General features: G+C 42.4%; 1 protein-coding gene across 1 annotated transcript in view; it reads right to left on the minus strand.

Moving 5' to 3' along the window:
- Positions 1 to 25928, minus strand: part of TMPRSS15 (transmembrane serine protease 15) — a 473521-nt gene that overhangs the window by 329225 nt on the left and 118368 nt on the right. The window contains exons 7-8 of the mRNA XM_073584497.1: positions 25240 to 25348; positions 14318 to 14427 (exon numbers count right to left, since the gene is read on the minus strand). Coding sequence (XP_073440598.1) covers positions 14318 to 14427; positions 25240 to 25348 — 219 coding nt within the window. The remainder of the gene's footprint in view (positions 1 to 14317; positions 14428 to 25239; positions 25349 to 25928) is intronic.

The following is a 25928-nucleotide window of genomic DNA, read 5'->3' on the forward strand; positions in this document are numbered from 1 at the left end:
CTGGGCCTGAGACCGTCTGAGCCGGCCTCCTGATATATAGACCTACGTTTTTAATGTGTAAACTATGCTATACATACCTGTTATCCTGTGATACGGTACCCTTTCTCACCTTTGTCCAATCACGTCTAATCCATACAGGGCCTGAGACTGTCTGAGCCTGCCTCCTGTTATATAGACATAGGTTTTTAATGTGTAAACTATGCTATACATACCTGTTATCCAGTGATACGGTACCCTTTCTCACCTTTGTCCAATCACGTCTAATCCATACAGGGCCTGAAACCGTCTAAGCCTGCCTCCTGATATACAGACATAGGTTTTTAATGTGTAAACTATGCTACATACAGTGGGGCAAAAAAGTATTTAGTCAGTCAGCAATAGTGCAAGTCCCACCACTTAAAAAGATGAGAGGCGTCTGTAATTTACATCATAGGTAGACCTCAACTATGGGAGACAAACTGAGAAAAAAAATCCAGAAAATCACATTGTCTGTTTTTTTTTCATTTTATTTGCATATTATGGTGGAAAATAAGTATTTGGTCAGAAACAAAATTTCATCTCAATACTTTGTGATATATCCTTTGTTGGCAATGACAGTGGTCAAACGTTTTCTGTAAGTCTTCACAAGGTTGCCACACACTGTTGTTGGTATGTTGGCCCATTCCTCCATGCAGATCTCCTCTAGAGCAGTGATGTTTTTGGCTTTTCGCTTGGCAACACGGACTTTCAACTCCCTCCAAAGGTTTTCTATAGGGTTGAGATCTGGAGTCTGGCTAGGCCACTCCAGAACCTTGAAATGCTTCTTACGAAGCCACTCCTTCGTTGCCCTGGCGGTGTGCTTTGGATCATTGTCATGTTGAAAGACCCAGCCACGTTTCATCATCAATGCCCTTGCTGATGGAAGGAGGTTTGCACTCAAAATCTCACGATACATGGCCCCATTCATTCTTTCATGTACCCGGATCAGTCGTCCTGGCCCCTTTGCAGAGAAACAGCCCCAAAGCATGATGTTTCCACCACCAAGCTTTACAGTAGGTATGGTGTTTGATGGATGCAACTCAGTATTCTTTTTCCTCCAAACACGACAAGTTGTGTTTCTACCAAACAGTTCCAGTTTGGTTTCATCAGACCATAGGACATTCTCCCAAAACTCCTCTGGATCATCCAAATGCTCTCTAGCAAACTTCAGATGGGCCCGGACATGTACAGGCTTAAGCAGTGGGACACGTCTGGCACTGCAGGATCTGAGTCCATGGTGGCGTAGTGTGTTACTTATGGTAGGCCTTGTTACATTGGTCCCAGCTCTCTGCAGTTCATTCACTAGGTCCCCCCGCGTGGTTCTGGGATTTTTGCTCACCGTTCTTGTGATCATTCTGACCCCACGGGGTGGGATTTTGCGTGGAGCACCAGATCGAGGGAGATTATCAGTGGTCTTGTATGTCTTCCATTTTCTAATTATTGCTCCCACAGTTGATTTCTTCACTCCAAGCTGGTTGGCTATTGCAGATTCAGTCTTCCCAGCCTGGTGCAGGGCTACAATTTTGTTTCTGGTGTACTTTGACAGCTCTTTGGTCTTCACCATAGTGGAGTTTGGAGTCAGACTGTTTGAGTGTGTGCACAGGTGTCTTTTTATACTGATAACAAGTTTAAACAGGTGCCATTACTACAGGTAATGAGTGGAGGAAAGAAGAGACTCTTAAAGAAGAAGTTACAGGTCTGTGAGAGCCAGAAATCTTGATTGCTTGTTTCTGACCAAATACTTATTTTCCACCATAATATGCAAATAAAATGAAAAAAAAACAGACAATGTGATTTTCTGGATTTTTTTTTCTCAGTTTGTCTCCCATAGTTGAGGTCTACCTATGATGTAAATTACAGACGCCTCTCATCTTTTTAAGTGGTGGAACTTGCACTATTGCTGACTGACTAAATACTTTTTTGCCCCACTGTATATACGTGTTACCCGGTGAAACTGTACCCTTTATCAACTTTCTAGAATCTTGTCGAATCCATACATACTGGGCCTGAGAATGGCTGCCGAGCTGTTAAGCAAGCTACAGCAACTTTGGTTTGGACACGTAATTTTTTGCATTTTTTCAGGAATGATGGTTAGGCCTAATTCAGGAATTGCGGTTGACCTGCACTTACTGGGAAATCATCGTTCGTGGGGAATAATTGGAATCACAGATCCCCATCACTAACGGTGTTCTGCTGGTTATCTGCACCTGTAAGCGACAAAAGCTGGTCCTTTCAGTGTAGCGCGCATGCAGCCCCGGACATGTAACGCCATGATAGACCATGATAGTGCCAGAGCCTCGCGTATCCCTCTAGTAAGCTTGACGCGTACCACGGGGGCATGCCGGAGTCTCGTTCGTTAACGGAATAAAGCTGACAAATTGTTAGCACAACTACAAACGGACATACCACACCACACACACAATCGACAAAGCTTTCAATATGTGCATCTTTTCTTGAGGTGGCATGGTTGTGGTTTCCCGGGTGGAGTCCAATTAAGCCGCAGGCTCCACTCCTGGTTGTGCCCTTTTGGACATTCCTTTTTGGTTCAGCTTTGCAATCATACTGCCCCCGGAAAGCAAACACTTTTCCTTCATGGACGCTGTTTGGAGGCTCGTGGGAATAACGCCGCCCGATCACCAGTTGGCATAATTTATTGGTGGGAAGTCCGACACTATACGATCGTGTTCGATTTCAGAATTTTTTTTTTTGGTTGGTATTTTACATTTTTATTCCAGCCTTTCTTGACTTCATAAGGGAATGACAAGCCTATATCTGTGTCTTGTCCACCTCCTCCTTTTACTCCTCCACCTCTTTTCTAAATGTAGTTGCCCTTTTCCATATGTAATTTTTGTCTTCTGAGCATTTTCTCTGCTTTGGGACACCTTTTATGGTGTTTTGTAATTGTTTTCTATGTGTTTGTATGTGTTTGTGTTTGCCTGGCATTGTTTTCAATGGGGTTCGACGAACATTCGACGAACTTGCCTCCTGTGTGATGAACCAAAACACTAGCGTGGTGGCTCAACACTACTCCTTATATATAGACGTACATTGTTAATGTTTAAACTATGCTATCTATACCTGCTATCTGATCACACTGTACACTTTGTCTACTTTTTATATTCTTGTCTACTCCATACTGAGCCTGTGAGCGTCTCTGTGTGACTGATGGAATATATATGGAGATTGACAATTATCCTTTGACTGAATAGAGCTGTACATTTCTGATACAGTGCCATATGTCTGATGTTATTTTGTGTCTATTTTGTGCAAAATTTTGAAGTTTGGTGGAAGAGGCCGCGGACGTGGGCGCGGGGGGGGGGCAGCTGGTGATGATGGTGGTGGTGCATCTGCTGGTAGTGGCAAAAACACAATAGCAGCTAAGGCAGGAAGTGTTGAGCCTGCGTCATGGTCTGGCTCCGGAACGCCTGGAATGATACCTGTTCTGGGAGTAGGTTAACCGCTTTTAAAGGTGGAGCATTAGGAACTGGTTTTGGCTCACATTGCCGAAACAGACTCCATCAAATATGCCCGCCTCTTCTGAAGTTTCAAAAAATGCAAGCACTGAGTGGTCAAGTGCTGGCTCCTGGTCAGGAAGAACCCCTTTCCTTGTGTCCTGCACCCCCACCCAAACTGAATGAGGCAGCAGGCCACACTTCACATTAGTCCATGTAGCTCTTTCTATCATACCATGCCTGGGTTATCAAGTCAAATCGTGAATTCCCCAGTCCAAGATGAATCTGACATGGAATGTGGGTGGCCAGCCAGAGCAGTGGGGTTAATCGGTACCCGGCCAGTGTCTCACAGGGATGTGTCACGGTGGTGGTGACCCATTCCGTGGCCCTGGGAGTCCATGCAAAGGGGTGAATTACGTTTATAGGTGAATGATACGTGACGCCACCTCTGGTTTCTGATTAGATTGACCAGCGCTGCAGTGTCGCTTCTGTGGGACAGATGTTATGGTGCAGCTAAGATGTAGAAGACCTGGACAGGTAGGGCCGTAGTTGCAGGGCAGATGAAAGAGTTGGGAGATGGTGTGCAGTGCAGGATGTAGCTGAGCCGTGCGCCAGGCGCAGGAAAAAGATGACAGACACAGTCGTGCAGTTCCTTTACCTGAACTTGGTAGGTGCTGTCCAGGACCCAGAGTACAGATGGAGAAGGAGTTGGTCAGCCTGGAAGCCAATTTGGATTTCTCTCTCTGCAGATAGGTAGTGTGGCCTCCGTTCTAGCGCTTATCTGAGGTACTCGCAGTGCTGAGTTCAATGAAGTTCCCCCTGTTGACTCTCTTTTGGAACTTTCTCATATGGCTGGCAGCCGTAGTCTTTTCCTTCTGGCTCACACACGTCGATGCTGGGGCCTCCGAGCCTCAGTTGGGTACAGAGCATTTACAGCTGCTACTTCCTCCGGATTCTGCTGCAGGAACGTCAGTGTCCCTACAAACTCGGAGACCGGAATACGGACCATGCGCTCCAGCTAGGAGTGAGCCTTAACTCTGCTCATCCTCCAGCTCCCCTTCTCACATCTACACACTTCCCCTTCCCTGCACAGAATGGCCTAACTTACCTCCTCCTGACCACAGAGAGCAGCTCCTCAGCAGTCATGTTCAGAGGTCTCCCTGCTGGCGTTGAGTGGGAAATGTGTTGTGTGTTGGTTTAACTGCTAGAGAGATCCTTCGTTGCTCCCAAGCATGACATCACACTCCCTAGGAGGAAGGTAATGCCACTGTGGCGACCGTACTCCTGGGGACGCCACAAGTGCACTGATGCCCAGCCACTACTAGATGATTCTGCTGGTACATTGACTCAGACCAATAAAATTCCCCTCACACTCTACACAGCCAGAATCTGACCCAGAGGACACTCAGGTTCCCCTTCCCGCATACTATACCACCTTACATGGTGACAAAGAAGAAGGTGCAGATGAAAGAGCAGGATCCTTGAGCTGGTGGGGGGGCATACTCATGGGCAATGGCACTGGCACAGGGCCCCTCATAGTACGCAAAAGTGTCTCTGCCGCACCCCCACCACCACCCGCCGTCAGACACACCGCCACACAATGCCGTACTATTAGAGGGGCCCTGTGCCACTGCCGTCGCCAACAAGTGAGCCCCCCCTGCTTGCTCAGGATCACAGCACTTGCAAAGTTGAAATACTTACCTCTCCCTGCTCCACCGCCATGACGTCTTCCGCGTTTCCTGACAGTGATAGCCTGATCAGAGAGCGCAATGACATCACGTCTGTATGCCCTCTGCCTAAACAGCCAAGTGCAGTGAGATGGACGATGGGGACGACGAGGAGCCCAGACTAGTACAGGGATTCCATAGCGAGGAGACTTATTTAATTGTTTTCAATGTTGGGACAGCAATTTTTGGGGAGCACTATACTCTGGAGAATGATATATGGGGCCCTCCATACACCGGAGCATTCCAAAGGTGGCATCAGACACTGGAGCAGCATTTACAGGGCACATTATTCACTAGAGCATTAGAAATGGGGCCCATTATGTATGGAGCATTATTTAGGCCCATAAAACAGTGGAGCTTCATCCATGGGGACCAACATATACTGTAGCATTATGTGGAGCTCATCATATACTGTTTCAAACATTATATGGGACCAATGATTCTGTATGGAGAAATATATGGGCCTCATTAGTCTGTATAGCGCACTATGCTGTGGCAATAATACTGTATGGAGTAATATACTGTCCGTTTTTGGAGCTATTAAAAATGGATATCAGTCATGAGATGTAAAAAGTGAAATATTTTTCATTGTACTATGCCGCTATTTCTCTGCGGTATCGGAGCATCATGAGTTGTGGTATGTGTTAAAGGGGCGCTCTTTGGCCCAGGGCACGTGAAAACTTGGAGCCAGCCCTACCCCGCCCCACAAATTTAGCCAAATAACCCCCATTTTTCAGTGCGTAACTAGTATTATGAAGTAAATTAAGATTGAAAAGCTTCAGTAATCAGAATTGATGTTTTTGGCATTCAAAAGGGCACTGTAGGTGGGTTTGCTGTCCTCCACTCCCTGTCAACTTTGCTTCCCCATTGACTTGCATTGGGTTTCGTGTTTCAGTCGGCCTTCGACTTTTCACGATAATCGGCCGATTTCGTTCGACCCGACTTTTGCGAAAGTCGGGTTTCATGAAACCCGACTCGACCAGGAAAAAGGCAAAGTCGCTCATCTCTGCTTTGAAAGCAGTCACAGCTGTGGGTCACAGTATCTCTGCGGGGTCATGCTGACTTCTGATGACCCTGCAGCGCTCTGACCGATGGTCTTATCGACGGTAGCATTACCGCCGATAAGAACCACTGCACTGGTTTTTCCCACGCTGTCACACAGATGATAGTGTGGGAAACGCCATAGAAAGATGGTAAAAACGCAAGCAAAAACTCAGCAAATCCGCAGCAAATCTGCAAACATTTTTAGACCTGCGCTTTTACTGTGGATTTGACTGACTCAATTGAAGTCAGTGTGTGGAAAACGTTAAAATTCTGCACAAAGAATTGACATGCTGCGGAAAAAAACGCACTGCAAATACTGATCATGTGCACAACATTTCAGAATTGTCATTGAATTAGCTTGCATAAGGATTCCATAGCGTTTTTGGCCCATTTCTGCATGGAAAACACCGAAAAAATGCAACAAAAATGCACCATGTGCACATAGCCTTAGGCTATGTTCATACACTGCGTTTTTGCTACATTTTTATGCAAATTTTAGGCTGAGTGCAGACGGAGTTTTGAGCCCTGCGGATTTTTCCATGCAGAATGGAAGAAAACCGCAGGTCAAATGACCTGCATTTTTCCTGCAGATTTCTTCCATTTTTCACGCGGTTTTCATGCGGTTTTTGTGCGGTTTTCCATTGCGGTCTTCCCCCTGCGGATTTGGTAACAGGGGAGATAGAAAACCGCACAAAAGAAGTAACATGCTGCGGATTTTGTACCGCAGGAAAACCACGCGGAAAAATCCGCAGCGTCTGCACAGCGTTTTTTTTTTTTTCATTCATTTTAAAGGTACTGTACATCACAATGCGGATATGCAACGTTTCTGCGCGGTAAAATCCGCTGCGGAAACGCTGCAAATCTGCATCGTGTGCACATGGCCTTAAGCTGCATTTTACAGTACCAGCAAAAGCTATGGGATTTCAAAAATCTCATGCATGCACACACGTTTTTTTTTCCTGATTGAATTGGAACACTGCTGCATTTTTGAAAATGCTAAAAAAAAGCTAAAAGAAGTAAGATGCAGCATGTCACTTCTTTCAGATTATTTTTCAGTTTTTTTATAGCATATTTTCACCCATAGAAGCCAATAAGTGCAAAGCCGCAGGAAAAACACACAAAAAAAATGCATGTATCAGGTTTTTTTTTTGGTGCAAAAACTAGGAAGTTAAATGATGGTTTTTTGGAACACTAAACTTTATCAGTATGCATAAGAGACAATAAAAACACAGCAAAAATGCAGCAAAAGCTGCTTTTTGTAAGAAGCTTCTTTACTGCTAAAAGAGCAAGTTTTGCCTCCAGAAAAAAAAAATTCAGCAAAAACGCAAAGTGTGAACATAGCCTTATACTAGAGTCAAAAATAAAAATATAGGGGTTTTCTCTAGTGCCTTGAGTGCACTTTTAATATGTGATGGATCTTATCCACAGAAGCAGGCAAATACCTTTATTAACATTACAAGCAACACGCATACTGTATGTAAGATGAATCATGCAGGTAGTGATGGTTTTATACTTTTTTTGCTTTATATTTTGCAAGGATGCCTTGTGTTATTTATGAAAATTAATAAAATGTGACATATTGACATATTGTACTAAAGAAATACAAGGTTCATTTGTTAGCAGGTCTGAATTGACTTGATTCATTTGAAAAATATATTTTGGAGAGCTGAAGCAGTTCTAGTTAAAATATAAAAAATAGTGTAAAAAGTTCAGTAAATAAAACAATATGACTCATGATAATATTTTAACCTTTCTGTTTACAAATTATTCTTTTGCTGCTTTTCAAAATTAACAATAACAAATGACGTACATTACAGTTCTTCACTTATAAATGGTCAATAGCCATGATTAAAGGGATTGCCCAGGAATGGGACTCAAGTTTGCAGTCACTTTCTGTGACTGCAGACTCGTGAATCCTCACATCATGCACAATGCACATTGTCAGGATTGTCCAGTGGCTGTTCATGTGACCATAAGCATAAAATTTGCATAAATCTTGCTACATTCTGTCTAGATGTCTCCGGCCTCCCTCAATTCACTTGTACTGAGTGAGGCCATGTGCATTTAGTCATCCCCACCGCCTTCCGGTAGGAAAACCTTAATAGTGCACACACTGTGAGCTATGAGGATTCACAAGACTGCCATCACAAATTGTGACTGCAGACTTGTACACAAAGCCTGGAAAACACCATTAAATTACAAACAATCTGTCCATAAAAAGTATCACATCTGCAAGATTCTTGTAGTAATGTCTATTAGTGGGTGCTATTACTCTTGGTAAATTGTACGTCCAACTCAAGAAGGTGCTTAAGATTACTGGTGACAGTGCTGATATACTGAATGTTGCAAGCTCTCCTCTAATACATTATGTGAGACTGTTTTGTGTCCGAGGAATGTCTTTATGACAAGTTTCTGTAACTTCTGCTTCTTACGTAAAATTACTTCTATTCTTGGCTTCCTGGATGAGCTGTGCATGAATGCCAGCCAGATTTCACAATGCTCTTTATTGACATGTAGTGTATATGCTATATGTGTCTATATGTGGCCGCCAAGTTCTTGTGATGTGGATTATGTATTATATTTGCAGCATAAGAAATTGGACATTTTTGTAGCACCCATATCGTGTTGACCACAGGATTTTCCTTAAATCAATCCCATCCTTCGATCATTCATATCCTTCCTTTAACGAAACCCATCCATCGAAACTTGCAGTGCCAACTTTAAAAGGTCATTTCACAATTACCCAGGGGATCATTGATCCCTATTATAATGGCTGGTTTCTTACCACTGTGATTCCATGTGATCAGTCAGTCAGATGTCCTGACATAATCAGCCAATTATAATACTGTAATTAAAATAAACCCGGCGACCGGCTAAATATTGTTCATGACCGTCATTTGTCTTTAGTGGCCACAATCAACTCAGAGTCTTAAAATTATTTCCAGCAATGACAACCCATGTATCATTACAAACTGATTCCATAGAACCAGCAGACTCTACTTTCATGGCAGACAGCTTGTTATAATTTGATAGACTACTCTTAGTTACATTTCTATTATTTTATTTTACTCTATCAGGATTAGTGATAAAGTTTTAGTCATTTTATATGGATGCAATTCCAATTATTAAAGGCTTCTCTTCATTTATATACAGGGTGGGCTATATATGGATACACTTAAATAAAATGGGAATGGTTCGTGATATCAACTTCATGTTTGTGGCACATTAGTATATGTGAGGGGGGGAAACTCTTCAAGATGGGTGGTGACCATGGTGGCCATTTTGAAGTTAGCCATTTTGGATCCAACTTTATTTTTTTCAATGGGAACTTATTGAGAATGTCACAAAAAAAACAATGGTGTTGTTGGTTTTAATGTAACTTCATTCTTTCAAGAGTGTCAAGAATGGGAGAAGAGGATTGCATTGATAATCCAACACAATGGGCAGCACTTTGAACACATTTTATAAGTGGTCATAAACTTGTGAAAAACTCATGAAAGAATAAAGTTACATTGAAATCAAGCACACCATTGTTTTTCTTGTGAAATTCTCAATAAGTTTGATGTGTCACTTGACCCTCCTCCCATTGGAAGAAATAAAGTTGGACCCAAAATGGCCGACTTCAAAATGGCCACCATGGTCACCACCCATCTTGAAAAGTTTTCCCTCTCCCATATACTAATGTGCCACAAATAGGAAGTTGTTATCACCAACCATTCCCATTTTATTTAGGTGTATCCATATAAATGGCCCACCCTATATATATATACAGTGGGGCAAAAAAGTATTTAGTCAGTCAGCAATAGTGCAAGTTCCACCACTTAAAAAGATGAGAGGCGTCTGTAATTTACATCATAGGTAGACCTCAACTATGGGAGACAAACTGAGAAAAAAAATCCAGAAAATCACATTGTCTGTTTTTTTTTCATTTTATTTGCATATTATGGTGGAAAATAAGTATTTGGTCAGAAACAAGCAATCAAGATTTCTGGCTCTCACAGACCTGTAACTTCTTCTTTAAGAGTCTCCTCTTTCCTCCACTCATTACCTGTAGTAATGGCACCTGTTTAAACTTGTTATCAGTATAAAAAGACACCTTTGCACACCCTCAAACAGTCTGACTCCAAACTCCACTATGGTGAAGACCAAAGAGCTGTCAAAGGACACCAGAAACAAAATTGTAGCCCTGCACCAGGCTGGGAAGACTGAATCTGCAATAGCCAACCAGCTTGGAGTGAAGAAATCAACTGTGGGAGCAATAATTAGAAAATGGAAGACATACAAGACCACTGATAATCTCCCTCGATCTGGTGCGCCACGCAAAATCCCACCCTGTGGGGTCAGAATGATCACAAGAACGGTGAGCAAAAATCCCAGAACCACGCGGGGGGACCTAGTGAATGAACTGCAGAGAGCTGGGACCAATGTAACAAGGCCTACCATAAGTAACACACTACGCCACCATGGACTCAGATCCTGCAGTGCCAGACGTGTCCCACTGCTTAAGCCTGTACATGTCCGGGCCCGTCTGAAGTTTGCTAGAGAGCATTTGGATGATCCAGAGGAGTTTTGGGAGAATGTCCTATGGTCTGATGAAACCAAACTGGAACTGTTTGGTAGAAACACAACTTGTCGTGTTTGGAGGAAAAAGAATACTGAGTTGCATCCATCAAACACCATACCTACTGTAAAGCATGGTGGTGGAAACATCATGCTTTGGGGCTGTTTCTCTGCAAAGGGGCCAGGACGACTGATCCGGGTACATGAAAGAATGAATGGGGCCATGTATCGTGAGATTTTGAGTGCAAACCTCCTTCCATCAGCAAGGGCATTGAATATGAAACGTGGCTGGGTCTTTCAACATGACAATGATCCAAAGCACACCGCCAGGGCAACGAAGGAGTGGCTTCGTAAGAAGCATTTCAAGGTCCTGGAGTGGCCTAGCCAGTCTCCAGATCTCAACCCTATAGAAAACCTTTGGAGGGAGTTGAAAGTCCGTGTTGCCAAGCGAAAAGCCAAAAACATCACTGCTCTAGAGGAGATCTGCATGGAGGAATGGGCCAACATACCAACAACAGTGTGTGGCAACCTTGTGAAGACTTACAGAAAACGTTTGACCTCTGTCATTGCCAACAAAGGATATATCACAAAGTATTGAGATGAAATTTTGTTTCTGACCAAATACTTATTTTCCACCATAATATGCAAATAAAATGAAAAAAAAACAGACAATGTGATTTTCTGGATTTTTTTTTCTCAGTTTGTCTCCCATAGTTGAGGTCTACCTATGATGTAAATTACAGACGCCTCTCATCTTTTTAAGTGGTGGAACTTGCACTATTGCTGACTGACTAAATACTTTTTTGCCCCACTGTGTATATACACTCACTGGCCACTTTATTAGGTACACCATGCTAGTAACGGGTTGGACCCCCTTTTGCCTTCAGAACTGCCTCAATTCTTCGTGGCAGAGATTCAACAAGGTGCTGGAAGCATTCCTCAGAGATTTTGGACCATATTGACATGATGGCATCACACAGTTGGCGCAGATTTGTCGGCTGCACATCCCTGATGCGAATCTCCCGTTCCACCACATCCCAAAGATGCTCTATTGGATTGAGATCTGGTGACTGAGGAGGCCATTTGAGTACAGTGAACTCATTGTCATGTTCAAGAAACCAATCTGAGATGATTCGAGCTTTATGACATGGCGCATTATCCTGCTGAAAGTAGCCATCAGATGTTGGGTACATTGTGGTCATAAAGGGATGGACATGGTCAGCAACAATACTCAGGTAGGCTGTGGCGTTGCAACGATGCTCAATTGGTACCAAGGGGCCCAAAGAGTGCCAAGAAAAAATTCCCCACACCATGACACCACCACCACCAGCCTGAACCGTTGATACAAGGCAGGATGGATCCATGCTTTCATGTTGTTTACGCCAAATTCTGACCCTACCATCCGAATGTCGCAGCAGAAATCGAGACTCATCAGACCAGGCAACGTTTTTCCAATCTTCTACTGTCCAATTTCGATGAGCTTGTGCAAATTGTAGCCTCAGTTTCCTGTTCTTAGCTGAGAGGAGTGGTACCCAGTGTGGTCTTCTGCTGCTGTAGCCCATCTGCCTCAAAGTTCGACGCACTGTGCGTTCAGAGATGCTCTTCTGCCTACCTTGGTTGTAACGGGTGGCAATTTGAGTCACTGTTGCCTTTCTATCAGCTCGAACCAGTATGCCCATTCTCCTCTGACCTCTGGCATCAACAAGGCATTTCCGGCCACAGAACTGCCGCTCACTGGATTTTTTTTCTTTTTTGGACCATTCTCTGTAAACCCTAGAGATGGTTGTGCGTGAAAATCCCAGTAGATCAGCAGTTTCTGAAATACTCAGACCAGCCCTTCTGGCACCAACAATCATGCCACGTTCAAAGGCACTCAAATCACCTTTCTTCCCCATACTGATGCTCGGTTTGAACTGCAGGAGATTGTCTTGACCATGTCTACATGCCTAAATGCACTGAGTTGCCGCCATGTGATTGGCTGATTAGAAATTAAGTCTTAACACACAGTTGGACAGGTGTACCTAATAAAGTGGCCAGTGAGTGTATATATATATATATATATATATATATATATATATATATACATACTTTTTTTAGTCATTTTATATGGGTGCTATTCCAATTATGCAAGGTTTTTCTTAGTATACAGTATATTGTAGGGAATCAAACTCTCAGATACGCATTAGATAGAGTTCACACAGGCAATACAGTTTGGTCAACACATATAAATTTTTTTGTTTTCATAAAACTCCAAGGGATTCAAAGCCAAAAGATCCCCTTCTGGGTACAAAAACTGTAATAACACATAAACGGTTCACTCATCACATATGTCAGTGCGAGCTCCCCCAACAGATTACAGTCCTTTATCCTGTCGCAAACTTTATACACTGAAGAGATATGGTCCTACCAGTTTCAGTATCACCTACAACCTGAGCTCCAGCAGCTTTCAGCAGAAACTAAAGTATTCATCTTGATGTACACTTTACCCTGAACAAGCTGCAGTTTCCACACGTTACTCTGCAGTTCGAAAACACAGACTGCTCATCTTTCCAAGCTGACCTGTGCAGTCTCCATTCTGAGAGAGAGACCCTGGCTTGACTCTCTCCTTAGCTACAGCTCACATTTTGGCTAGTCACTCACCAGCTTCAACTCACTGAACTCTACTCAACATCCAGCAAGCTGACACAAAGTGAACCCATTTCCTGGTTCTTAGTCAAAGTTGGTCGAGTGCATCTACTTAAGACCTGCAATGCTAGGATTTTACCCAGTATTACCTGGCTTTGCTTCAAAGAAGGGAAAAAAAAAAAAAAAAAAAAAAAAATATATATATATATATATATATATATATATAAAACAATTAAACCTAATTTACCCTCATTAAAAATATCTAGTTTTATATAGACTATGATAACCCATTGGCATCTCACGATAACGTTACAAAGGCACCGGTGGGGTTCACATTGCTTCTGTTTAAGATGCTACAGTTACTTGAGCCAAGAAATTGGAGCAGGGTATCAGTTTGCATGTGACAGCTATGACCCACTCTGCTCATTTGTCCTCAGCCTATTATAATCCTGCTTCGTATGTTTTGGACACTTTATGGGAGCGATCTATATACTATAATTCCGAAAAATTAAGAAAAGACTAGTAATAATGTCACCAACAATAACCTTAGTTTATGAAGTGCCAACATTTTCTGTGAATTTCATATTTCAGAGGAAAGTAGTTGCAAACTAATAATTCAAATAAGAACAGTGAGGGTCATGCATGAGCCTTCAATCTATTAGGATGGCTTCCTAGTAAAGGAGTTCCACTTTAATGGCTGTCTTGGACCCAATGTGAAATTTTCTTTGGATACAGCTCTGTAAGATTTGTACTTTTCATCTGCTGTAAAGTTTCAATATTACTTGGTATCTGCATAAAACTTTGTGAAGTAAAACTATTAACATAATGCTATTTCAGACATGAAGCTTTCTGTCTGACATTTAATTTGAAAATGAAAACCGCAGAACTTACCTCTTAAAATTCGGTCAGGTCCAATACCTTCATAAATATTTACGACATCTATGTAATTGTTAGTCTCAAAAGATGTGAAATTAAGTTTAATGTTAAACCCATTTCGAGCGCTAGAAATGAAAACAAAGACTTCTATCAACAAAAGGGAAAGATATCGAGCATAATGTAAAATATGACTGCATTATGTGAAAAGTTTCAGAAAAGACTTGATTTTTAGTTGGCTGCAATTATGTGACAGAAAACCAAAACCATAATAATGTTCATAACAATACTATATATATATATATATATATATATATATATATATGCATAAAAGAGAAAAAAGCGGATGACACCGCTATTACCGTGAGAAGGTCAACTTGTGCGCAGTTGTCAGTTATAGGCTTGCCTGCAGCCACAGGTGCACGTCCTGGAAAATCACAGCAATGTCAAAATCCATATAGAGAAAAATGGACCGCACTCTTCAGGCTGGTGAGGAAACGCTGCTATTTTATTGGCACATACAATTCATGTTGGCCGGGGGAGTGATAGCAGGAGTGAGCAGAAAGCTGACAACACAGTGGCCGTTGACCCGTTGAAGCCCTGGTGCAGAGCAAAATGGCCGTTGTCAGCTTTCTGCTCACTCCTGCTATCAATCCCCCAGCCGACATGTATTGTATGTGCCAATAAAATAGCAGCGTTTCCTCACCAGCTTGAAGAGTGCGGTCCTTTTGTTCTCTATATGGATATATATATATATATTTTGTAAGGTAGCGCTGTCATTTAAGGTTGGGGACAATCGCTTGGCAGGCAAATAATCACGTCCAGCATGGGTTTTCCATAAAACCATAACAATCCATGTGGTTTATTCAGGCATCATAAACCCACATCAGCAACATAAAGTTCATATAAACAGCATAGCGTCCATGACAGAGCTTCACTCTGCTTGTCCTGTGGTCACACAGGTTGTGCAATGTCCAGTACACAGGCTCTCTAGTCTCAGAGTTATATCCCTTGTCCGGGTTTACCTCATGGCTACTTCTCAGTGCAGACATCCATTCCCTCCAGGGAACTATCAGGCATTCGTCGCCATTACTCACAGCATTCACGTGCTGTCAGCGAGGAAGCCCCATCTCCCAGCGGGACCTTCCACAACGGACCAACCGGGTCCAAGCATTCACTCCATGTGACCTACCCTGGCCACCTTATATGGTCTGTAGCCACGCCCATCGGGTCACATGGCTATGACCTCATCACAGGTCCTTCAACCAGTCATACACACTTTACAATAGCGTTCTTAACCACACCCCTGGGTGGATTTTTAGGTAACTGGTCCTGCCTGTCTCACCAGCTACCTAGAGACTTCCCAAACACATTGAAACAGCACCTCAGCAGTATCACTGCTGATCAACATACACACAAGTCTCCATCCCAAGGCCACCCACTTTGAGATACATAACGGTCATTCAGTATTTTGCCACTCATCCTCAATCCTGGGACATCCACACAGCACCCCCTAGGGGACACAGTGGTCACTACACCGCATACCTCCCCCTCTGTTCAAACTTGTGGGGTTGAACACACAACATTACACCAGGATCTTGAGACTGGGCACTCATTACACCTTGCCCCACAGGTCGAGAGAACTGTTTCCATCTGTCATATGGCCTCATCCCTACGTTAGGCCTCTCCGCCCCCAGCGGTCAGAATATTGGTCATTGTCTTTGACCCTCCAGTCACGGTCTGTCTGCGTCGTCAGGCACTGTTTAGTCACCATCCTTTCTTTATCTAAGCGTCTTGTAACAAATGGTACCCCACCACGTCTAAGTTTGCTTTTCAGTGCTTTAACCTCATGGTTCATTGCACCTGCTGTCTCTGTAACATCCTCCAGTTCACACTGTAATCTACGATGCAACGTATTGGCACGTTGAGCCTCTTTCTCTGCTTCTTCCACCTGACATTTCAGCTGTTTCAGACTCACATAATTTCCCTCTGCCAGGTCTTTGTACTGCTCAGAAATATGCTTTTCATCATCCATTTGCCTTAGTACAACCTTCAGTTTTTTCTCTGTACGACGTACTTGCTTGCTTGCAGAATGTCGCACTTTAATTTCCGCATCAAGCTGTTCCTCCAGTAGTGCAACCTATGCTTCTAACTCCTTATTCTGGTGAACTAATTACTGACGGGCACTCTCATTCTTCTGAGCATTACTACATTCTGTCTTCAGATCAGCATTCATCTGGTCAACCTAAAGTGTGGCCTTTCTCAGCCTGTCATTGGCTAATTCAACGTTGCCTTGTCCTTCCTCCACTTCTTCTTCAAGCTGAACAATGCGAGACTCTAGCCGCCTCTTTTCTTCCAAAGCCAGAGAATCTTTACCACTGTTGTTGGCAATCACATCAGCCAGTTCATCTCTTTTGAGCTTGAAGACTTCTTTCTCTAGCTCATCTAGTCTGTGCTCCCTCTCTCTCTCAGAGCCACGGTCACCCCTAGAGTCTGAGTCACGCCGACCACCCAAGAGAACCCTCCAGTTACCCTCTGAACGTGTGTCCACTCCAGTCGTCTCATCTCCCAGCTCACCATCCGTCATGTCACAAGACGTCAGGTCCGTAAGTTGGACAGACGTACCCCTTCTTCCGGTCACTTCTACAACTGACCTGTCCAGCTTAGCAGGTGTCACCTTCATCATGTCTGCTAACCCAACAGTAGGAACGTCTCCATCCTCCTGCCATATATCATCAAACAAGACAAAGTCCCGACCCCTCTCAAAGGTATGCACTAAGTTTGGTGGCAAATTACCACCTTGACACTTAACCCCTTTTGTCATTTCCATCATGACTCTGTCCACCGTATAGTTCGCAATGACCCCATGGTCGCAGCGAACCCTGACGGTTTTCTCGGTCAGAGATAAAACTAGAGGAGTTCCTGTCAGAGTCACCTGACTCTTTGAGTCCAGCCTACCAGAGACTCCTTCCCAGTGCAGCATCACGGTACACACCTGTGGCCCGTCGTTATCTGGAAAATGCATGCCACACTCATCAAAAGACATACACACACACTGCAGTTCCCCAGACATGTCCACTGAGGTACCCAGTGCTGCCCCTTTTGCAAACTTGGCCCCTTTCTGGACCACCATCCCAATTTGGACCACCGCCTCCCTCTGGGACTCCACCCTTTTTGGGTTACCACCCCGATTTTGGTCACCGCCCCCTTTTGGGACTCCACCCCCTTTTGGGCTAACACACCCTGACTTGGGTCACCGCCCCCTTCTGGGACTCCACCCCCTTTGGGCTACCACCCCAATTTGGGCCACCGCCCCCTTTTGGGATCTCCCCATGTCCGTTCTATAGGTCTTCTCAGACCACAGTTCACACAACACAGTTTATGTCTTTAACGATACCACACAAGTCCTTGCTGGCACCACCACAGCTCCTGCTGTCACCGATCTCCGACACCACCGGCTGCTGTTCACACACAGCTGCTGGTGTCACCTTTGTAACCCCGCCGAGTTACAGGAAGCCACTTGTCCCCTTCGCAACCCCGCCGAGTTACAGCAAGCCACTTGTCACCTTCGTAACCCCGCCGAGTTACAGCAAGCCGCTTGTCACCTTCTTGACTCTCCTGAGCCACCCCAAGCTGAGTTGAGAAAAGAGAAAGAAAAACACACCACACAAAACTCACGTGTCCTGTCTGTGTGCTATTCAGGATGTCCGTCTCCTCTTGAGACCGTCCAACACACAGGGTGCACTGGGTGCTATTCAGGGAGCCAACCCTCCTCCCAGGGTTTTCCAACACACCGGCCTCACCAAGTCCAGGGGCTCAGCGGGTGCTATTCAGGACATCCGTCTCCGCCTGAGACTGTCCAACATTTACGCCTCACCAGGTCCAAGGTCATACCACGTGCTCCAGCGATCCGATATTTCTCCCAGAACCTCCGAACACTGACCCTCCAGGACCTTGCTCACTGAACCCTCCAGGTACACAGTCTTTCTCACTGACCCAGGTCAGTACAACACGAACACCTGTCCGTTACCTGTGTCGGCTACACAGGTCCTCGGGTACCTCATATCCGCAGAGGCACCCTAGCAATCATCAGTCTCTTTCTCTGACCCCGGTCAGTACAACACGGCTTTCATGACCGTCACCTGCTGGCTGCGCAGGTTCTCGGACCCTTCTACTGCACAGGTGTCCTATAAGTCACTTCCACTGATCTGCTGTCAGTATATCACATGGCTTTCCAGACAGACAGAAACAGACTTGATAAACGAGGAGGGGGTGTCGCATTGTATGTTAGAAACGCGTATATCTGCACAGAGATTGAAGCTTCAGAGACTGGGAGTTCTGTGGAAACTGTTTGGGTAAGAATACAAGGACAGAACAATGGAAAGGACACCATTGTAGGCATTTACTACAGGCCGCCTGTGCAAGCTGAAGCTATGGATGAACTCTTTATGCATCAAATGGCCAAGTTCTCCAAAAAATATGACATAGTTGTCATGGGAGATTTCAACTATCCAGACATTTGTTGGGAATCTCTCTCAGGCAAAACTAACAGGTCAAGGAAATTCTTATCCTCTCTTGCTGACAACTTTATCTTCCAAAAGGTAAGGGAGAAAACAAGGGGAACTGCTACCTTGGATCTAATCCTTATAAACAGGGAGGAAATGGTTGAGGAGGTAAAAGTGGCTGGGACCCTAGGAGGTAGCGACCATGCTATTTTAGAATTTTGGATAACTAGAGGCGGAAGACCTGTGAAGACTCAGACATCAAGGTTAGATTTCAGAAAGGCAGATTTTAAGGGATTCAGAAAGAGAATTGGAGGGATCCAATGGCTGGATATCCTTAAAGACAAAAATGTCCAGGAAGGATGGGAAATCTTGAAAAATGAAATTCTCAAAGCACAGTTGTTAACAATTCCGAAAAGAGGGAAGAATAGGAAGCAGTTAAGGAAACCAGGATGGATGAACACAGAACTTAAGCACATGCTAAAAAGGAAGAAAAAAATGTTTATAAAATGGAAAGAGGGAGGCATATCTAAAGAAGAATATAATGCTGTCTGCAGAACCTGCAGGGCACAAATCAGATTATCTAAAGCTGAAAATGAATTGAGGCTTGCAAGAGATGTCAAAAGCAATAATAAAGGATTTTGGGGATATGTCAAAAGTAAAAGAAAAGTCAAAGATGCTATAGGATTTTTACAGGATGAAAATGATGAAATGGTAAGACAGGATGTTGAGAAGGCTGAACTTTTAAATTCCGATTTTGCATCTGTTTTCTCTCAGAAAGGAAATGTAACATCAACTGTTATTCACTGTCCTATTAAGGGAATAGAAGAATCCAGGATATCTATAAACAGAAAGATAGTGAGGAAACACTTAGCTAGCCTAAATGAATTCAAGTCTCCAGGTCCAGATGAATTACACCCCAGTGTTGTATAATATGATGACTGCAATAAGCTGAGGATAAAAATTTTGATGGGAGAAGGAGTGCTTCTTGAATAGCAAATGCTGAATTTTTCTGCAGTGCCACAAGACTTTTTAATATATGGACTTTGTAATATACAGAGTTCCTTTCTCCACTTTGACTAATAATTAAGGGTGCAATAGGAAGACACCCCTCTTAACTTCGAATTCCCTAACAGAGTTTTGAAAATGTCTTTATTATTCTATTCCAATTTCTTTATATTTGGGAACGTGTATTTAAAGCTTGATGGAACCATGCTTTGCTGCTAAAATTTGGTCAGATAAAAGTTTAAACAATAAAAGAAATATCACGGCAAGTGATGAAATAGATTAATCAGAGGGAATATTTTTTTTCCTTTAGCTTAAAAATTCTCTAAATCAATTTCATGCCTTGCGATTACGTGGGCTGAATCGTTAAACCGCAAGATACTTTACAAACGTTGATGAATCAGTCCCATAGAAGTAAACTGCATGACTGTATCGTTTCTCACTTGAAAGAAAATTCACTCTTGGATGAATGTGCCTTGTTATGTTCTACAAGCTGTTCACATGAGCCCGCCTTGTACTCGGAACAGTTCGGCATTTAGCAAACCCCGTCAATAATTCATTGCAATACAAAATCACATGTCAAAACAAATAAAATTAAAACACTGATTCAGTCTAGTTATGTTTGTAGAACAAAGCCATGCCGGATCTCTGCCCTGCATAACATTTCTTACATACAATGATTGTTATTTAAAGGGACTATCCATAACACTTGCTATTTCCCATTGTTACTATTAATTAGAATCTGGGTATAAAATACTTGTACGCACCGATTGCTGAGAAAGAGTCTCAATATGTCAACTGGCAACACAGTTTGTAACTGACATCACCAGCAGTGTCACTAATTATTCCAATAAAAGGTTGGCGATGCTTATAAAAGGCTTAATCTTGTAAAAAAAAAATGCTGTGCTTAAAGGGAACCTGTGAGAAGCTTTACTATCACCGAACCATTAAAATAATTATGTAGCCCACTGAAAGATAGGCCGGTCAAAATATTTAGGACCCTAAAGCACTGATTCAGCAGCCAGAGATCACATTTTGAAGTGGTGTCTGGAAATGCATTGGGGCAAGATGGTGCACTTACAGCTTCTCAGCTTGTTCCTTACCTAGCAGCAGCCTCTCGTAGCTGATTATCATTTATCTACTCTGGTACACATCCAAGGACTTGTCAACCGGCAAGGGTAAAGTGCTGCTGGATAGGAAATACACTTTTAGGGATGATTCACACTTGTGTATAAATTGGACCAGTGCAATCTGATAAAAAATTGGATTGCACTAGGACCAATGTTGTTCAATGAGTCAGGGCAAATCTGCATATTTTTTCTCTGCTGTATTCGACATGAGAAAAAAATTGAGAAAAAAATTGCAGCATGCTACGATTTCACTCTGAAATCAGGCAGCGTGAGAAAAAAAAAATTGCTTGCCGTGCGGACCATCAATATGGCATCTGATTTTTAGGAATACTTTGCAATTCTGTAGCAAAGGACACAGTAAATGGTGCTGTAGAATATTAATAGCTTTTACTGTGAGAAACTGATTGCATACGGAAATCACACAGATGAACAATGAGAAAAATTCATCCAACTCTCCTGGATAAGAATGGGACATATTTTTTTATATGCAAGTGTGGGTGAACGCTAAAACTGAGTAGCTCAAAGTGCATCATCAAGCTCCAATGCACTTCCAGGCACAATTTCAAAATTCCATTTCTCACTGCTGGTGCAGCACCTTCTAACATGTTTCCTTTAATCTTTTTCCATCGTTGAGTGTAATAGTACTCCCACATTGGACTCCCCTTGTTTGGTGCAGGCTGATATGTACAGGTGTCATGTGCACGCAACAATCGCGGGTAGAATCGTGATCCACCCACGGCTGTTAATTAGTTAAATGCTGCTGTCAATCTCTAAGCTTTTAACAATTCAGCGTCTGAACATTTAACTCGCATTTACTGGAAGTGCGTCGCTAATTCTGCCCATCGGTGATCGCGGGTCATCGAAGGGACAGCATGACTACTAGTGGTCTGCAGCAGACCTCTATGGTTATCAATGCCAGATTGCTAAACGGCGTAGAGAGAAAAAAAATTCAAAACACCAGAATTCCGTTTTTTTGGCAGCTGCTACATTGCAATAAAATGCAATAACGGGCAATCAAAAGATTGTATTGACACCAAAATGGTATATTTAAAAACATCAGCCCAGTGTGCAAAAGAAATAAGCCCTCACCCAGCCCAAGTTTACGAAAGATGGAGATGCTACAGGTCTTGGACAATGGCGCTATTTTTTTCTTGACAAATTTGGGAATTTCATGTCACTATTTAAATAAAAAAGAACCTATACATGTTTGGAGTCTGAGAACAAGCCCTCATATTGCCATATTGACTGAAAAATAAAAAAGTTATGGCTCTAGGAAGACAAGGAGCAAAAAACAGAAATACAAAAACTGAAATACCCCTGGTCGTTAAGGGGTCAATGGTAGAATTACATTTATAGCTTCGGAATTTCCTGCATGCTGATGAGAAAATTAACTCAATAACATGTTAGTATTCAGTATGCTCCTGAGCTCCCTCTAGGGGTAGTTACAGAGTGACAGAGTGTTATTAGGAGGGCTTGGAGAATTTTACTACTTTTTAAGAGTAGGGGATGTTACAAACCAATGAAATATCTATTACTTAAAGGGAATCTGTCAGCAAAAACAACCCTCCTAAGTCGTGGGCATGTAGGTCATAGGAATCGGAATAATATAATACCTTGATATCTGCGATCCGATATTTTATTCCAAAAAAATTCACTTTTTTCCTATTTGTTCATGAGTTGTTCAGACCTGTGGGCTGGACACTGATCTGCATGAAAATCTGCCTCCAGGTATTATGTTGAATAAAAGGGGGCGTTACCAGTGTAAGACAAGACTAACACAGAACAGTAGACCTGAAATTTGTCTCATAACAAACACATTTTTGCAGCTCTCAAAGCTTAGATGTATGGCAACAATATTAAACAACCTGTAGATGTGTCAGATATAACCATATACAGATAAGAAGAGCAGAGTGCGGCCATTACACATCACACTGCGAACACTGGCAACCATTGCATGTCTCACACTGATAATTCATGTTTTATGTACGATAATCTCCGGAGGCAGAGTCTCATGCCGATCCATGCCAAACCTTTAGTTCTGAAAAGCTTATTTACGTATAAAAACGCATGGATTTCTCTGGAATAAGACATCGAATCGAGAATATCAAGCTATCATTTTATTCAGCTTTCTATGACCTGCATGATGATATCGATGACTTACAAGGGTTTATCCGGCTGACAGATGCCCTTTAAACACTGGTTTTGCGCAGTGACATTGATCAGGATTCATCCATCATTTAGTTGCCATTAAAACCAAAAAATTGGGCCTTGTTGGTTAAAGTGCAATGCATAGTAGTGCATTTACTGTGACCATTTAACAGACAGAATGTAAGATAAAAAGAGCAAATACCCTGAGATTTGGAAATAAATAGTAATAGTACATGTAACAACATAGGATACTTAGCTAACATTGTTTTGATCAAAAAAAGTAAAAGCCATCCCACCACAACAAGGTGTACCCAATCGAGACGGTGCCTAACTCGGTCTCAATTTTCTGTTATTATGTACTTACTTCAAGGTGTTTGCTCATTTATTTTTCATCTTAGTTTTTGTTTGGTTTGCACACCTATGAATTGCACTTATACCAACATATACTCTGGCTCAATTTGTACAAACAGGGGGCTTGACTCCTTTTTTGGGCTGTTCATTTTGTTTATGTAACTTTCCTTGGGCATGTGTCTGAACAGTCAGAAACAAGGTCCTGCCGTGCCCTTATCTATTTTTACATCTGCAGACACATAGTGAGGTAAACTACACAAGTTAGGTACTGTTCCGATTGGGGTACACCTTGTTGCGGTGGAATAGCTTTTACATTTTTTTTTATCAAAGCAATGATAAGTACCCTGTTATTTATATGTACTATTACCATTTATTTATTTACTTAGTAACAGAGTATTTGCTCATTTTGTTTTTTTCTTGTATCATTTAGTTGACACTATAGACAGTCATTGGCCTCAGCGGTGTCCAGCCATACATGTAAATATCACTGTCAGTGTTTGGCTACAGTGGTCATGTGAATTTTGGATATTATGACATCACTACAGAGCCAGTGAGGAGCAGCAAAGCACTAATTTTGTACTGGCAGGAAGTTTGTGGAATAAGTAATGTTTTTACTTATTATTTTAAATTACCCACTTTTGTGAACATTTTGATAAATGTCAATCAACACATTTGTGGTGATAGATGAGGATCTTTTTCAAAGCAAAATTAGTATATATATATGTATATATATATATATATATATATATATATATATATATAGTAAGGTCAAACAACTTGACTTAAGTAAACCAAGGACCCTTACAACAAGTGCACTTGTCACTTTATGTCTTGTCTTTTTTGCACTATTTTTTCACTTTTTCTCTTTGTTGCCTATTGCGCTTCCTATGTGGCAACCCCTATACACTCCTTTTCTGAATAATTGGTTGACCAAATGTGGCACATATTCAGGGCTATTTAGGAGTTTTAGGGTTCAGCCATCGTGGAACGGGGGCGCCAATCTCGATTGTGTTTAGGGTGCCAGCCCCCATTGTTAGGCAGCTTTCATATCAGTACCCCATAGTAGGGTGTAATAGGTGACACGGTTGCTTGTTGTTTATGTGGTTGTTTTGTCTACTATTTAGGCTTCATTAAAGGTTGTTTTTATGCACATCTGTGTCTAGAAGTTGTAAGGGTCCTTGGTTTACGATAGATGAGGATCTGTAGGATGCAGCACTAGAGTTGAGCGAATTTGTTCGGGTTAACTCGTATTTGGCAAGCTATAGCGCTTACCAAATAAGCTGCAAAGGGACCCCGGCTTCCTGGAACCCACTGGATGAACAGCTGATTGACATCGCAGCTGCATGTGTCACAGCTGTGTCACTGTCACAGCACATACATGGAAAGGCTATGTATTGGGCTCTCCATGCATGTGCTGTGATTGTGACACAGCCGCAACACATGCAGCTGCGGCACCGATCATCTGTTCAGCAGGCACGATCCAGGAAGCCGGGTTCCTCTGCAGCTTATTCAGTAAGCGCTTTAGCTTGCCGAATAATAGGGAACCCGAACAAATTCTCTCAGCTCTCTACAACACTATTTCAGCAGTCAAAATGCTGCAAACTTCAGCAGAACCATATCAGGCCACTTTAAAAGTCAATAGCTTAGTCTGGTTCCCATTGTATGAAGCAGCATGATTTCCCATTTTTAAACAGATGGCATAATGCAAATTAGAATCAAGCCTATTAGAGATTATACTTCGCTTTCATCTATTGCATTGCTTCAACAAATCATTGTAAACACAGCAATGTGTATGGACACATACCTTATTATCCAGCGACAGGACAGGTTTGGCTCATATGGGTGGGGGAAATTTTTGGAATGAAAAGTCCCAGAATCTCCAGTTAATAAAAACTGTCCATCACATGACGATGCTGAAAAAAAGAGTACAAATCACACTATTTTTCAAAAGTAAAAATAATAACAATTCCTTTTTGTTCCAGTATTTTTTTAAACATGGAAATATCAAGAAGGAGATAAAGTTCTAAATATTTCAGTGAAACTGTTCTAACTGCATATAGTAAATGGAGTGCCGTTAAACACAAGACTGGAAAAACAAAATCTTAAAATAACATTTTATATATTTGGTAACTTCAGGAATCAATATTTTAGTATGACTAAATCTTCTTTCGTCAGTAAATGTAGTGTCCTCAGTACGGTCATCCTGCCAGGGAAAATCAGGAATTCCAAAGAATGTCTGTGTAATATTCAGAATTGAGAGTCCTCAGTGGTTGATACCTTTTAATGGCTAACTGAAAAGATGGTAACGCATTGCAAGCTTTCGAGACTATTGTATCACAATGAATGTCTGTGTAATATAGAACAGGAAAATATAGTCAATGAACCTGTCCAAAGATACTCTTTCCATTAATTATCCATTCCGACTACTAGATGAAGATCCTGAGCTGTTGACTACTCTCTACTAACTCTACTTTCTTTATAGGGCTTATGAAA

The sequence above is a fragment of the Dendrobates tinctorius genome, unplaced genomic scaffold (genome assembly GCF_039654945.1).
Source record: "Dendrobates tinctorius isolate UK_male_01 unplaced genomic scaffold, ASM3965494v1 ptg000084l, whole genome shotgun sequence".
In the NCBI taxonomy this organism is placed as follows: domain Eukaryota; kingdom Metazoa; phylum Chordata; class Amphibia; order Anura; family Dendrobatidae; genus Dendrobates; species Dendrobates tinctorius.